General features: G+C 40.3%; 1 protein-coding gene across 1 annotated transcript; it reads left to right on the top strand.

The window, feature by feature from the left end:
* Positions 1–255: 255 nt before the first annotated feature.
* Positions 256–11224, top strand: mob1a (MOB kinase activator 1A). The gene is made up of 6 exons (XM_080739196.1): positions 256–500; positions 1162–1328; positions 2240–2333; positions 5468–5601; positions 6899–7062; positions 9521–11224. The coding sequence occupies exons 1-6, from the start codon at positions 487–489 to the stop codon at positions 9596–9598; spliced, it is 651 nt and encodes a 216-aa protein (XP_080595322.1). The 5' UTR covers positions 256–486; the 3' UTR covers positions 9599–11224.
* The last annotated feature ends 2110 nt before the right edge of the window (positions 11225–13334 follow it).

Below are 13334 nucleotides of genomic sequence, written 5' to 3' on the forward strand. Positions count from 1 at the left end.
AAATCTTTTTCTTGCGGGGTCCTCCCTATGTTCCCCAGGTTCTATGTTTGGCAACCACCCTGACTTTTGGCAGCGCTCGTTTCCCAAACATCGGTTACAGCGGGCGGGTGGGAGATCTTTTGAATAGCCTAAATAATTATTATAATATTGAAGATCCAGTACTGTCGCGTATTGTTTGGAGAACATGACGTGCACGTGTTTTCGAAGCGCTATGCAAGACATTAAAATTAAGAACACTATTTGAGCGATCTGGAACTTGACTTGTACTAGGCAACATTACGCGTGACAACACTGCAGACGGACCCAACGACGCAGCATAGTGAAGGCGACAGACAGGCGAGCACAGCAGTGAGGAAGAGGATTTTTCAAGTTTAGCACCAACAACTAGCAACAACACTGACAAGTAGTTTGTTGTTGAAAACTTCCATACTATAAACCGGAGTTCGAAGGTGTATTTTCAGTTCATCAACCAACGAGTTCGCGACGATGAGCTTCCTATTGTAAGTATTTTAATGCACTGTGGGTTAGCTAGCCTAGTAGCGTTAACAGACGCATTAAAACCAAAGCAAGACAGTTAGCTTTAACATTACTTAAAGCTAAACTGGAACTAGTCTTTTCTCGACATTGAACACTGCCTGTTGACACGTTATACCCTTTTTATGATCGATAAACTATTAGAGTAAAGCAAATTAACGGTAAACATTTATTTTCTGGGCATGCCATCTAGTTTACTGGCTTGGTAACGCTAACAATTAAAGAGCCAGCTAACTTTGAGTTTTGATCGCCAACGAAACTATTGGTTTCTTTACTAAATATTCCATACAGAAACGGATCACCAGAACGCTCTTTATCAAATATAATCACTGGTCAAGACTAACTGACTGTCTGGATTAATCGTGATATAGGCCTACCTTATTTTGAAAACAAGTCAACCCAAAAGTTATGCAGCCTATCTTTAACTGAATTGCATCCATGGTCTTATTGTATCAATTACACATAAGTTTAATCTTGTATTGAAGGCTTCTGGTCTGGAACAGCTGTGGCTGAGAGAGCAAAGAGGAAGGGGTCTTCTTCGACTCCTGTCATGAGACAAAAACACCATCCACTGCTCGAACCCTGCAGTTTCATAACTTGTTTGCCCTCACTGATGTTTACTTGCAGTGGCAGTCGCTCATCCAAGACCTTCAAGCCGAAAAAGAACATCCCAGAAGGCTCCCATCAGTATGAGCTGTTGAAACATGCTGAAGCAACCCTAGGGAGTGGGAACCTGAGACAGGCTGTAATGCTACCTGAGGGAGAAGACCTCAATGAATGGATTGCTGTGAACAGTGAGTTGATGCTTATAATTAAGAATTAGCATTCTATTGGGTATTGGCAGGGGTTGACGATAAAGGAAATGTTACTTTTCAAGATCAATGGCCCCACCATTTTACCATTTGACAAGGAACATTACTTCAACAAATTACAGTGAAGTCAAGAATTGAACCTCCTAATGGAAATAAGCAATATATATTTTAAAAAGCATTCTAAATTGAAAGATATTTTCGTATTTTTGGAAGCCTGTAACTGTCTCACATTGACATGTACAGGCTTTTCACACGTGTATGAGAAATTGTTTTTATTGGGGTGGAGTGGACTGGAGGCCGAAATGACTGCCAGGAGTGCCCATCATGTTTTTGAGCGGTGCTCCTGGAAGGAGCTAAGCTCCAACGACCAACAACTGACTTTGTCTGGGCTCTGAAGCTACACAGACGTGTCAGAAGAATAGCATTCATTGGCTCTGTGCATAACTTTAATCCCAAGTTTTCAGAAGGTGGCATACTCCTTTCCTTTTTTTTTCTATACCTTTGTTTGATAGGCTCAGCAGCAGCTTGAACCAGTGTAACAGCCAAAAATATTACACCTGCCAAACTATACCCAGGGCTTAAAGTAGGCTAGTGTAGTGTTTTATACCCTATATTCTGGGCTTGTCCAGTTTATACCATGGAGGTATAAAACACAGTAACACACTGGCCTACTATAACCCCAGGTATAATTTGGCCTTGGGCATATTTTCCTCTGTTAGACCTGAAACACATGACCTACACAGACAAAGCTTTTAGTATTCACAAGCAGTGCTTTGACTTGTAGCCAAATGTTCTACCTTGTGGTGTGGTTGGCATACGAATTAGTGAAGTTGACACAAGACATCATTGTTGTGTGTGGGATGGTTCTTAATCGTGTTTGTCCTCAATTTCAGCGGTGGATTTTTTCAACCAGATCAATATGCTTTATGGCACCATAACAGAGTTCTGCACAGAGACCAGCTGCTCTGTGATGTCTGCTGGACCAAGGTAACCACTTTGAATACAATGCTTTTTGCAGGTTGGCAATGTTCTATTTCACATTGGCAACCGTTGTCTGCTGCGATCACCCAATTTAGAGGATATGTAATCTAACTAATTTAGTAATTGGGAATGGTTTTCTTTTGCATTGCTACTTTAGCCTGGCAGTAGACTTAGGCCATGGCTACACGGAGCTGGATATTTGTGAATCTAGACATTTTTTGGTGCTGTTGGGGCTTGCAGCCACACGAAGCTGGATATTTTGGCAGTGAATCTCGATATTTTTCAATCCGGATAAATAAGTGGAGACATTGAAAAATATCTGGATATCTGGATCCGTGTAGACATGGAACCCGGATATCTCTGAAGACTTTACTGTGTGTGTGCTTGTCCCCCTAGTGGAGGTCTGGGGAATCAGATTATTTTAGACCTAGATATCTTTGTCGTGTGGACATAGATATTTTTCTATGTGGATATCTGAAAAACCAGGATATATGAAAAATCCAGCTCCGTGTAGATTGAGTCAAGCAAGCTCAAGCATGCCATGGACAAGTGGTTTGGTTCTCTGGTAATTCTTAATGTTGAGGACAGACAGTTCTTAATCCCTTGTGTTTCCAGAGCATGTACTAAAATAAAAATATCTAGGTTTGTAATGTATTACTTATTAGTATATTATTATTTTCCCTGTCAGTGTTTGCCTTTGCCAGCTGTCCAAGCCCATACAATGAATTGAAATGTATCTAGACTAGAGATATCCGATCCTCTGGTTATGCAAGACTAATTAATGTATGATGTCTTTTTCTCTGGGAGCTTCTGTGAATTTAAACAAATTTTACTGTCACATAGTCCGCTGTTTGTGACAACATTCTTTTGGTTAAAAGCCATTAACACTACTTAAATGAATGAACGAATGCCATTTGGGCAGTTCCCCGCCTTGCATTAAAAGTTAAAATACTGATGCCGATATCAGTACTCTGCATCGGTGATAGTTGTGGACAGACGTCACATGGTGGTCTGCACAGGAGTAATTTTTCTGTCTACATCGACCTGTCCATGGGAAATGTTGGGGTTGTGGCTTTGAGTACATGAAAACCATACATTAAACCATACTTGTACCTGAAACTTGAAAAAGGAAAAAAAAAATGTTTCCCTCTTTTTGACTCAGTCCCAGTCCAACCAATGGTGCGCAAAGCAACCTTTTGTAACTTGCAACCCGTTGCATCTTGCAACCAGTTGCAGCGGTCTGAATTGACCTATTGCAGGTCTGTGCTGATTTGGGATTCTGTTGCAAGTGGTTGCATTTGCAACTTCTTGTGTTGTGTGAGTCATTGGTGTGGACTGGGCTTACGTGAAACAAGCCAGTATCTTAATACTAAATATTAAGACATACCTGTAGCTAATCAGCTCTGTTCATAATTGTAGTCCTGTTCAAAAGGTTGCCGGTTCAGTGTTTCATAGTCTGTTTTGATTGGATCTGCAGCAGATTTGAACTGGAAACACATGTGACACCTTTGTGTGTTTACCTGGCTAATCAAATGAAGCTATGGGAAACAAAACTGGTACAGTATGCCACCTTCTGGATACCTGCAACTACAGTTAACATAACTGTTGTCAGTGCCTAATCACTGGGCAGGGTCTCTTCAGATTCTGAGGCTATTGATGGGCGATAATAAACTATTGTAAGGAGGCTGTCTGTATGTGGGTGCTATGTCACTCTGTCTGTAAATGTGTCCACCTGTGTGCTGAAGCGGTTCAACTATGTATTTACACCTCTAAGTTGCAATACAGTTTGTGCTGTGTTTTTTACCAGCTTTCAAAGCTGGTCAAAAGATAAACAGCCGATGATAATATATATAAATATATTATTTGCGACCAAGGTCGCAGTTAACTATGAAAACCGTCACATCTTGTCTGTACATCCGTGAGTGAATAACGCGTCAATGTCTATACTGTAGCTGCTGACCTGTTGTGACATCACAATGAATTCCGTCCTGTGCGAATTTGTGCGAGGTTGCTTTTCGCCCATAGGCGTCTTACTGGTTATAATATGAATGGTAGACAGAATCCAGTTCGCAGTGGATTCCACAAGGCCACTAAACTGCTGACTTGTTCTTTCCGGAATGGTGTCAATGACACATAATTAAATGATCCTGTGAATAAAGAACCTAAACGGTAGCTCACCGTGATTCTTTTACCGAAGTCACACAGCCAGTGTGCGCCAGCTCTAATTCAGCACATCCTTAAAGGCCCTAGACCTCTAGTTCAAAATGTAAAAATGTTATTATGGCATATGATTCCACTTTTGGGGGATTATCCGAGAACCAAACCATGCATTTGCCACTTTCTGTGATTTTAGACCATTCTTGAGGTAGGGAAGCATCTGAACATCACATGAACGAAACAAAAAGGTATTATAGCTTGCATGCAGTTCCTGTAGACTAGAGTCTGTCTTGTTAGAGTCTTGAGTTGGTACTTCCCCTGTTTTCTGGCCTCCCGACTGTAATCGAGAGGAAGAGACCTGGCTTTGCTTCCTGTTGACACAGTCACAATGAAGAACGTCACTGTAGATCCTCTTCTTTCCTTTCTTTGCTGTTTTTAGCTGCTAATATAGCACAACAAATGTCTTGTGTGCTAACTAAGTCTGCAACCAGTGTATGTTTTGCATGTGGAAATAGAGGCATGCCATGTGTTGTGGAGAATGGAACTTTTTTTAAAATTTTATGTGAAACAAATCTCATATCAGAATAGAAATTTGATTATAGCCTTTTCATGCTGTAATCCCTCTCTCCTCTTTATTTAAATTGCTTGAGGGCCTCATGTCCTGTTTCCAGTGTTTTATTTTGTAAGTATTATAATGACAGACGCAAGCTGTTTAAAATATCACAGTATTCTCTTCGCAAATCCAGTTCATAGTTGGTAATTAGTATCTATATAGTTATTGTACCGCATATTTACAATGGAATGATAACACCACAAGCCAATGTCGAATCATTCAATGCTCAATTTTAGGAAACGATAATGTCTTGTTTTACATTGTCACAATCAACCATAAAAAGTGTCTGATGGCATGCCCTGTGGAACAGTAGTAACCTTGTTTGATGGCTCCATCTTTCATCTGAGACCTTTTCTGTCTTTGTGTCTAGATATGAATACCACTGGGCTGATGGAACTAATATTAAGAAGCCCATCAAATGCTCTGCTCCCAAGTACATTGACTACTTGATGACCTGGGTACAGGACCAACTGGATGATGAGACACTTTTTCCTTCCAAAATCGGTGAGTTGTATTCAATGTTTAGATTAAAGGAATACAGCTGCTTCTAGGAAAATGAAATGGTTATTGGTTAATAATTGCGACTGTAGGGAGCTACTTACTGTAGAAACCTCCACCAGCTGTCCGTGGCTGAGTCAGTCAGTCAGTCACACTTTTGCCCTGCTCATATCTCCACAACCGTTGCCCCCATCCATGCTCAATTTTGCACACACACTCCTTGACTGCCAAACTACAACCTCCAAGGACCCCCGGAGCCCCAGGGACCCCCAGGTCTCTGGGTGACCCCCAGATGTAAAAAATGACCAAATGTGCTCACACGTCACACTTTTTCCCTGCTTATATCTCCGCACCCGTTGACCCGATCGATGCCAGATTTTACACACACACTCCTTGCCTGCCAAACTACAACCTCCAAGGACCCCCGGAGCCCCAGGGACCCCCAGGTCCCTGGGGGACCCCCAGATGTAAAAAATGACCAAATGTGCAAAAATGACCAAATGACCACCCCAACGGGGCTGCTCACAGGGAATTCCCGGGGACAACCGACTCCTGGTGCTCCAGAACGGATGCAAAAGTGGTGGCGCCCCCAGTGGAGGACCCCCTGCCACTGCAGCGCACATAAAATGCCGTAACTCGGGCTAGGAGCGTCCGGGAGAGCCGGGGCCGGTACCTATTCGTCCGCCAAGGCAACGCGGAGACCCCACCCCTCATTTCTCACATGGCCCTATTGTAGCGCCACCTTCAGGCCGATTTTTAAAACACATTTTTGGACACTGCTCCTACAGTTTTTGCCCTAAAATCACGAATATCACTACACAGCCTGTCTACACTCATGTCATCAACATGGATCAGGAAGATTTTGGAAAAACACATTTTTGCCCTATTTGTGGAGATAAGCCACCTACGGTCGCTTATCTCCCGATTAGGGAGTCTTACTGGTTATTGTTGTGTAACAACTAGGCTACATGTTTAGTTCCATCCATCTTCAACTGCTTATCTGGCATTGGGTCGTGGGGGTAGTTGCTGTACCAATTCACCTATTTAGAATGTTACAGTAGAAGAAGTGGACCATTGTAAATTTCTTTTTGCAATACCTTTATCGATAATTCAATGAAATTATCTGATTTACCTGAACATACTCCTTGCTTGTTTAACTTAATTGTTTTATTTGTTAATTGTAAAGCATTTCCCATGATGGCCTATGTTCCTGAAGAAATGAACATCCAGGAACAACACCAGAACTCTTCTTCAACCAGCTAAGAAAATCAGACCTTAATTGACATAATCATTCTGTCTGTAGGAGTGCCGTTTCCCAAGAATTTCATGTCCGTGGCCAAGACCATCCTGAAACGTCTTTTCAGGGTTTATGCCCACATCTACCACCAGCATTTTGACTCAGTCATGCAACTGCAGGAGGAGGCCCATCTTAACACCTCGTTCAAGCACTTCATTTTCTTTGTTCAGGTGAGACTACCACACATTCTAATAAAGTTTAATGTTTGATTTGATGTCATTTTACAGGCTGAAAGTTAGCATCTCCATTTACTATTTGGTGTGTAGTCCAAAATCCCTATGAAACTACAATGAATGGAACTTTTTGCATGACTCATAGGGGGCCTCAGTAAGACTTTACGATCAGAGTGGGTGACAATGTTATCCCTAGGAAGAGATTACCTATCTGACCCCTCAAAAAAAAAATCTTTACTACCTGTGTGTGTGTGTGTATATATTTTTTTAAATAATCTTATTTATTTCTGTTTTCACCCAAGTGTTTCCTTATTGTCCGATACAAAACCGAAAATAATTTCCCTATTCCGTACCCTCCCCTAAATCCCCCCCCCCCCCCCCCCTCTGTTTTTCTGTAAATATACTTTTATTGCTCCTAGTATTGATGATTTATTGTATGGTATGTCTTTATTTTTATGTCTTGATGAATTGAACATAGGACTAGGGATGTTAATCGACGCAATATTTGCGAATCGACGCGTCGTGGCCGAAAATCGGCGCGTCGATCGACTTTTTTCACTTTTTTTCCGCTAAGCAGCAGCTGAGAGGAGAGCAGCACAACGGCGCATTACTTTAAACAACACAACGTATGCTGCACCCATCAGAACTTGCATCAATAATGATAATACATAATTGCTCTTCCTTGTTAGCATGGAGTCTGTTCTCTAGAGACTAGAAGCGGAGTGACAATAAGTCCATGGAACGTGCGGGAGCGCTGACCGCTCGCTCTCATATATCCCCGGTGTGTCGCATTAACGTTAACGACGAGTAGTGTGGTTTGATCATCGCACACAACGGCGACGCTGCCATTAACAAGCGAGCTTTCGTGTCAAGCATGCATGCAGAGGCAGGAGGTAAACAAAACGCATCCAGTCCATAGAGTCGCACTGCTATGACGCGCGCATCATCCCGGTCCAGCAGTGTTTCTCAACCAGTAGTCCGCGGACCTGACTAGCGCCGCATGCATGCACAACAGTCTCCGACACAGACACACACACCCGGTCCTCTCACATTTGGAAAACATTAACGCTTATAACCTTTTTGAACAACGATTAAAACAGTCATTTTTGGGGGAAAAACTTTAGAAAAATAAAAAAATATATATATTTTTCGATTTTTCGACTCGTACTTTTTGAGTCGCGGTGAGCATGAGTCGATCGACGCGTCGATTTTTTTTTTCACATCCCTACATAGGACCACAATGGAAACAAGCCCTCATAGTTTTTTGTGTTCTCCTTTTTAGCATTATTGTATAATAACTGTACCTCTGTACTTTTTGGAAAGTATTAAATCAATCAATCGATGTCCCAAGTTCTTAAAGGGCCAGTTCACCTTTGGGACAACCCGATCTTATTTGAGAAGGTCATCCACGCATTTATCTCATCGAGATTGGACTACTGTAATTCTCTGTATGCCGGTATAGATCAATCACAACTCAGACGCCTACAGTTGATCCAGAATGCAGCAGCACGCCTCCTTACCGGCAATAAGAAGCGTGACCATATTACCCCAATCCTAGCTTCGCTCCACTGGCTTCCTGTCCGCTACCGAATTGATTTTAAAATTTTAATGTATGCTTTTAAAATCAGGAATGGGATGGCACCCCCTTCACTTGCTGATCTCATCTCTAACTACTCCCCAGCCAGAGCTTTAAGGTCGGCCGACCAGCTGCTGTTGTCGGAGTTAGCTACAAATAGAGTAACAAGGGGCGATCGGGCCTTCGCAGCGGTAGCTCCTAGGCTCTGGAACAAATTGCCCATATATATCAGAGCCGCCCAATCAATAGCCATTTTTAAATCCCTGTTAAAAACATATTTTTTCTCCCTGGCTTTTAGTGACACTTGATTTCCTTTATTGCTGCTAAATGATTGATTATAATTTTTCTACTGTATGCTATTGTCTTGTATGCTACTGCAATGTTGCTTTTTTGTTTTTAACCTGTACAGCACTTTGGTTGACTTGTCATGTAAATGTGCTATATAAATAAAGTTGAGTTGAGTTGAGTTGAGTTATTTTATTGTTGTTTGGGACACGATCAACACAATCCTGAGTTATTTTTTGTGTTCAATCTGTTTTTTTTTTTAGATATTTTAGTAATTCTGCATGTACTATTGATGTGTTTTGCATCATATGATGCAAAACGCATCACTGATGATGCAAAATGCATCACTAGTCATGCTGAAATACTAAAATATCAAAACACAGATTGAACACAAAAAATAACTCAGGATTGTGTTGAGTGTGTCCCAAACAACAATAAAATAAGATAGGGTTGTCCCAGAGGTGAAATGGCCCTTTAAGTCCTAATATGGTGGCACCAATGGGGTCATTTTTATTTAGCCAACTATACAGACCCTCAATACTATATTTACAAATGACAATCTTAAAATCTGTGTATTTGTTTGTCAATTTGTAGGAGTTCAACCTCATTGATCGGCGTGAGCTTGCTCCCCTGCAGGACTTGATCGAGAAGCTTGGATCCAAGGACAGATAAACACATGACGCATTTCCCTTTTTTATGCTTTGAATTTCATCCTCTCCCTCTCTGCGACTGCTACCTCTGACTTTTGGTCTCAAATCTTAAACTTAGTGCCTTGTTCTTTTCACTTCCCTTTTCTGGATATTTTACTGTACGTTCTCTTTAATTCTTGTTTTTCTTTTTTCATTCTAGTCATTCTAGATGAGATATCAGAGTGTAGTATAATAAAGTATTTTTGTCAGGATTTTTTGGTTAACAATTTGGTAATAGGGACCTACTGATCTTTTCCGTTGGACCAAGGGATTTCAGGATTTGAAATAAAACGGTTTCTGTTTTGTTTTTTTAGTTGGCATATAGTGCTTGAATTAGCGGAATAATTTTACATTGTAATTCTAATGACCAAAATATTCCATTTCAGAATATACCGTTATATCTGCTTTCTTAGTGAACAATTAGCGAGCAACAGGGAAGATGTAGAGGGGGGATGATTATGTCAATAGATATTAGACACGGTTCACACTCATGGCATTGACATTTTTCTTTCTTTGACTTGAAGTCAGATGGTTATGAAAGATTCCACTTTTAGTTTTTCATCTTCTAGTTGATCTGTTGTGATCTAATGATATGTCTGATGCATAAGTGTTACCTCGGTTCATTCATAGACCAGCAGTGATGAGATCTCTCATCCATTCTTTCACTTGCTGGCACACTCCTTGCACAGAGTGAGATGCAATAGGTAGACGGTTGCTACAGTAAGTTGTTAATGGCTCTGCATGCTTCAAACAAACCGTTCAGGAGTCATTTAAAAATCTTGTTTCCGATGGTCAGACTGGAGGGGTGTCTGCATCTAAACATTTTTGTAACTTTCTAACTTGAGTGTGGCAGGTGAGCAGGGGTTCAATTGTCTGCAAATTCTATCTGTTCATTCTTGACAAAGCTACAGTATTTCCCCACAATGTAGACTGCTCATGTCTCAACATGAATAGCTTCTTGGAAAAACACTTGAGTGTTTGCATTTGTCTGCATTTATTACAAAGGGGATCAGAGCTGGTGGAATATAGTCAAGAAGAGAGAAAAACTAAAATGTGGGAAAAGATTTACTAACGCAAAGATGAGACTGTGCCCACATTGTACCCAACTTTCATGGCTGTATCCTTATGTTAAATACCCACCCCTCTGGACAGCTTTTTGTCCTACCTTCTACTTTAGGTAGTTCTGAATAACAAAACTGTCCAATGTAGACGGACGATGGGTCATAAAACAAAAGTTAGTTTGAAGCATTTCTTCTGAATTTGGTCATGCAATATTCTTAACTCATTTAGTGCCACCCCTTTCACCACTAGAGGGCGCCCAGTGGCCAGAGAAAATCCCATAGAGATATGCTGGTATATGCAGAAGCCCTGCAGCCATGACTTGCCTGAACACTTTCCTTTGTGCATGACTGCATGTACAGGAAGAGGATGAAGTTAGCTTGAAGTTAGCTATTGGCTACCAAGCATTTTAGAAGCCTTATTTTCGTCAACTTAGCCATGATTAAACCTTGCACACCTCATGCATGGGAAAAAAACAGAGAAGAATGAGCTCTGAAAAATCCAATGCAATCCAGAGTGGATTTGTGCAGTTTGTTCACAGCTTTCAAACAAAAAAATCCGATTGGAAATCCGTTCAGGCATTCTTGAGATAATCGCCCTTATGTTTTACATGTAATGTAAACAAAAATGGCTGCCCTGTATGTTAGATGGGGTTGTATGGGGGTGGAACATGCAAAATCGCGATTGAAATCATGTTCACCAGATTTGATGGGGTCCAAAAAAAAAAAAAAAAAATTCAAAAAAATTTTTTTCAAAATTTTTTTTTTTTTTTTTTTTTTTTTTTTTTTTTTTTTTTTTATATCCCGAACTTGTTCGGGATAGGCACCCTGTGATACGATCATATATCCCGAACTAATTCGGGATAGGCACTCAATGAGTTAATAAATGTGATTGAAATGGCATAACAAAAGGATTTATTAATAGTGACACTTCAGAAAACGATATTTTTGTTCGTTTTTTACTATGAAAAATATATTTACCGTACCCACTTAAAGGTTATATCATCATAAACCTAACAAGGTGTTGAGTGATTTAAAGGAAAAGCTTATGTGAAAATGAAAAGTCACATTGCTTAATGCGAGATTAGTTTTTCAATCCATTTCTGGGGTGCTTATTAATTATGGGACTCTTGATTGTCTGTCCCTTGAATGCTGGTACTTTTTAACATTTTTGTTATTCCATATAGATATGTTCCCCCACAGTCTTCAGGTATGTGAAATCCAGTAACAACTTATCTTGCAACGTTGCATAACGGATGAATGACATGAGATGTATGTAGTTTTTCCATGGATGTGTTATTTGTCCAGTGCAATTGCCATTGTCATTTCCTGTGCTCAATTCTGGCTAAAACAGCAGGACTGTTTGCTGTGCCATTTTAATGTAACTTTATTTCTACAGTCATCAATCCCACATTTGAATGTCTCATTTTATTTGCTGTGTCCCAGGAGGGGAGAATGAACAGGTGCATTATGCAAAGTCGCATTGGAATCAATGTCAGACAATCATGGGTAACATTAACAGATTACAAGATGACTTAAATGTGTCTAGATAATTCAGTAGCCTACTCCACAGAACCCAAACAATGTGACTAAATTGTGCATTTAATATCATTTTGTGAAAACCCCGTCTTTAGGCCTGATTGAAACAGTTGTTGAAAAGATTATGAATATTTTTGTGTGTTGGTCTTACCTTCATTTTTATTGGATGAAACTCATTTCAAACAGGGCAAGGTTATTTTCACGTTAATATATATTTATATATATATAGGCCTACTACATATCCTATATTTTAATCTACAGTGGTCACTGGTCATAAAGGAAATGTATTGCTTTTCTCCCTAAATTTCAATTGAAAACTTTGCTCTGTGACTCGGAGTTACATTTCAAATTTCACAGTAGACTTATTTGATTGAGACAACGATAAGGGCTTTGAAAAATATTAAATGTTTTATATATTTGCAAGAATTGTCATATCTTTGGTTATTTTGATGGAAGAGAATGGGGCGCTTTTGAACTGTGTCCAAATATTTGCTGTAAATATGATCAGTGTTTTATCTGAACAAATCTGTGCCTTAGAATAATAATTACAATGTCGAAAGTGACAGTATTTGTAGACTGAATTCGAGACATTAATAAACGCTGAAGGACGCAACTGCACTTGTGTGTGTGTGGTGCACTGGTGCTCATGGACCCTAAAGCAGTGGTTCTCAACCTTTTCAGGCCGCGACCCCCAAAATAATCATATTTTAACTGGGTGCCACCCTGATGAGCACTAAGAATTGAGGCATTATATTTTGTATAACACTCTATTGTGAAAATAGAGGCGTTGTGAGCATGTAGATCGGGCTATTTTCACAATTTCTGCATCTAATCTTTGACAATTAGGCCAATGTTTAATTTGTCGTTAGAGTATTTAAAAAGTACTTAAATTGTCACTTTAGAAAAGTGTATACTCTCTAGTGTCTATACACTTAGACTTTATGGTGGTTTGTTAACTGTTGAGTGAGAAAACAACATTGCACATTAAGTTAATCATCTGGGGACCCCCCCTCCCCCAAATAATTTGGGGACCCCCTGGGGGTCCTGACCTGACCCACAGGTTGAGTCTGAGAACCACTGCCCTAAAGGGTGGTGCTTCTGGTTCTCCTCGGCTACGTTGAC

Source organism: Nannobrachium achirus (genome assembly GCF_963921795.1).
Source record: "Nannobrachium achirus genome assembly, chromosome: 12".
Classification (NCBI taxonomy): domain Eukaryota; kingdom Metazoa; phylum Chordata; class Actinopteri; order Myctophiformes; family Myctophidae; genus Nannobrachium; species Nannobrachium achirus.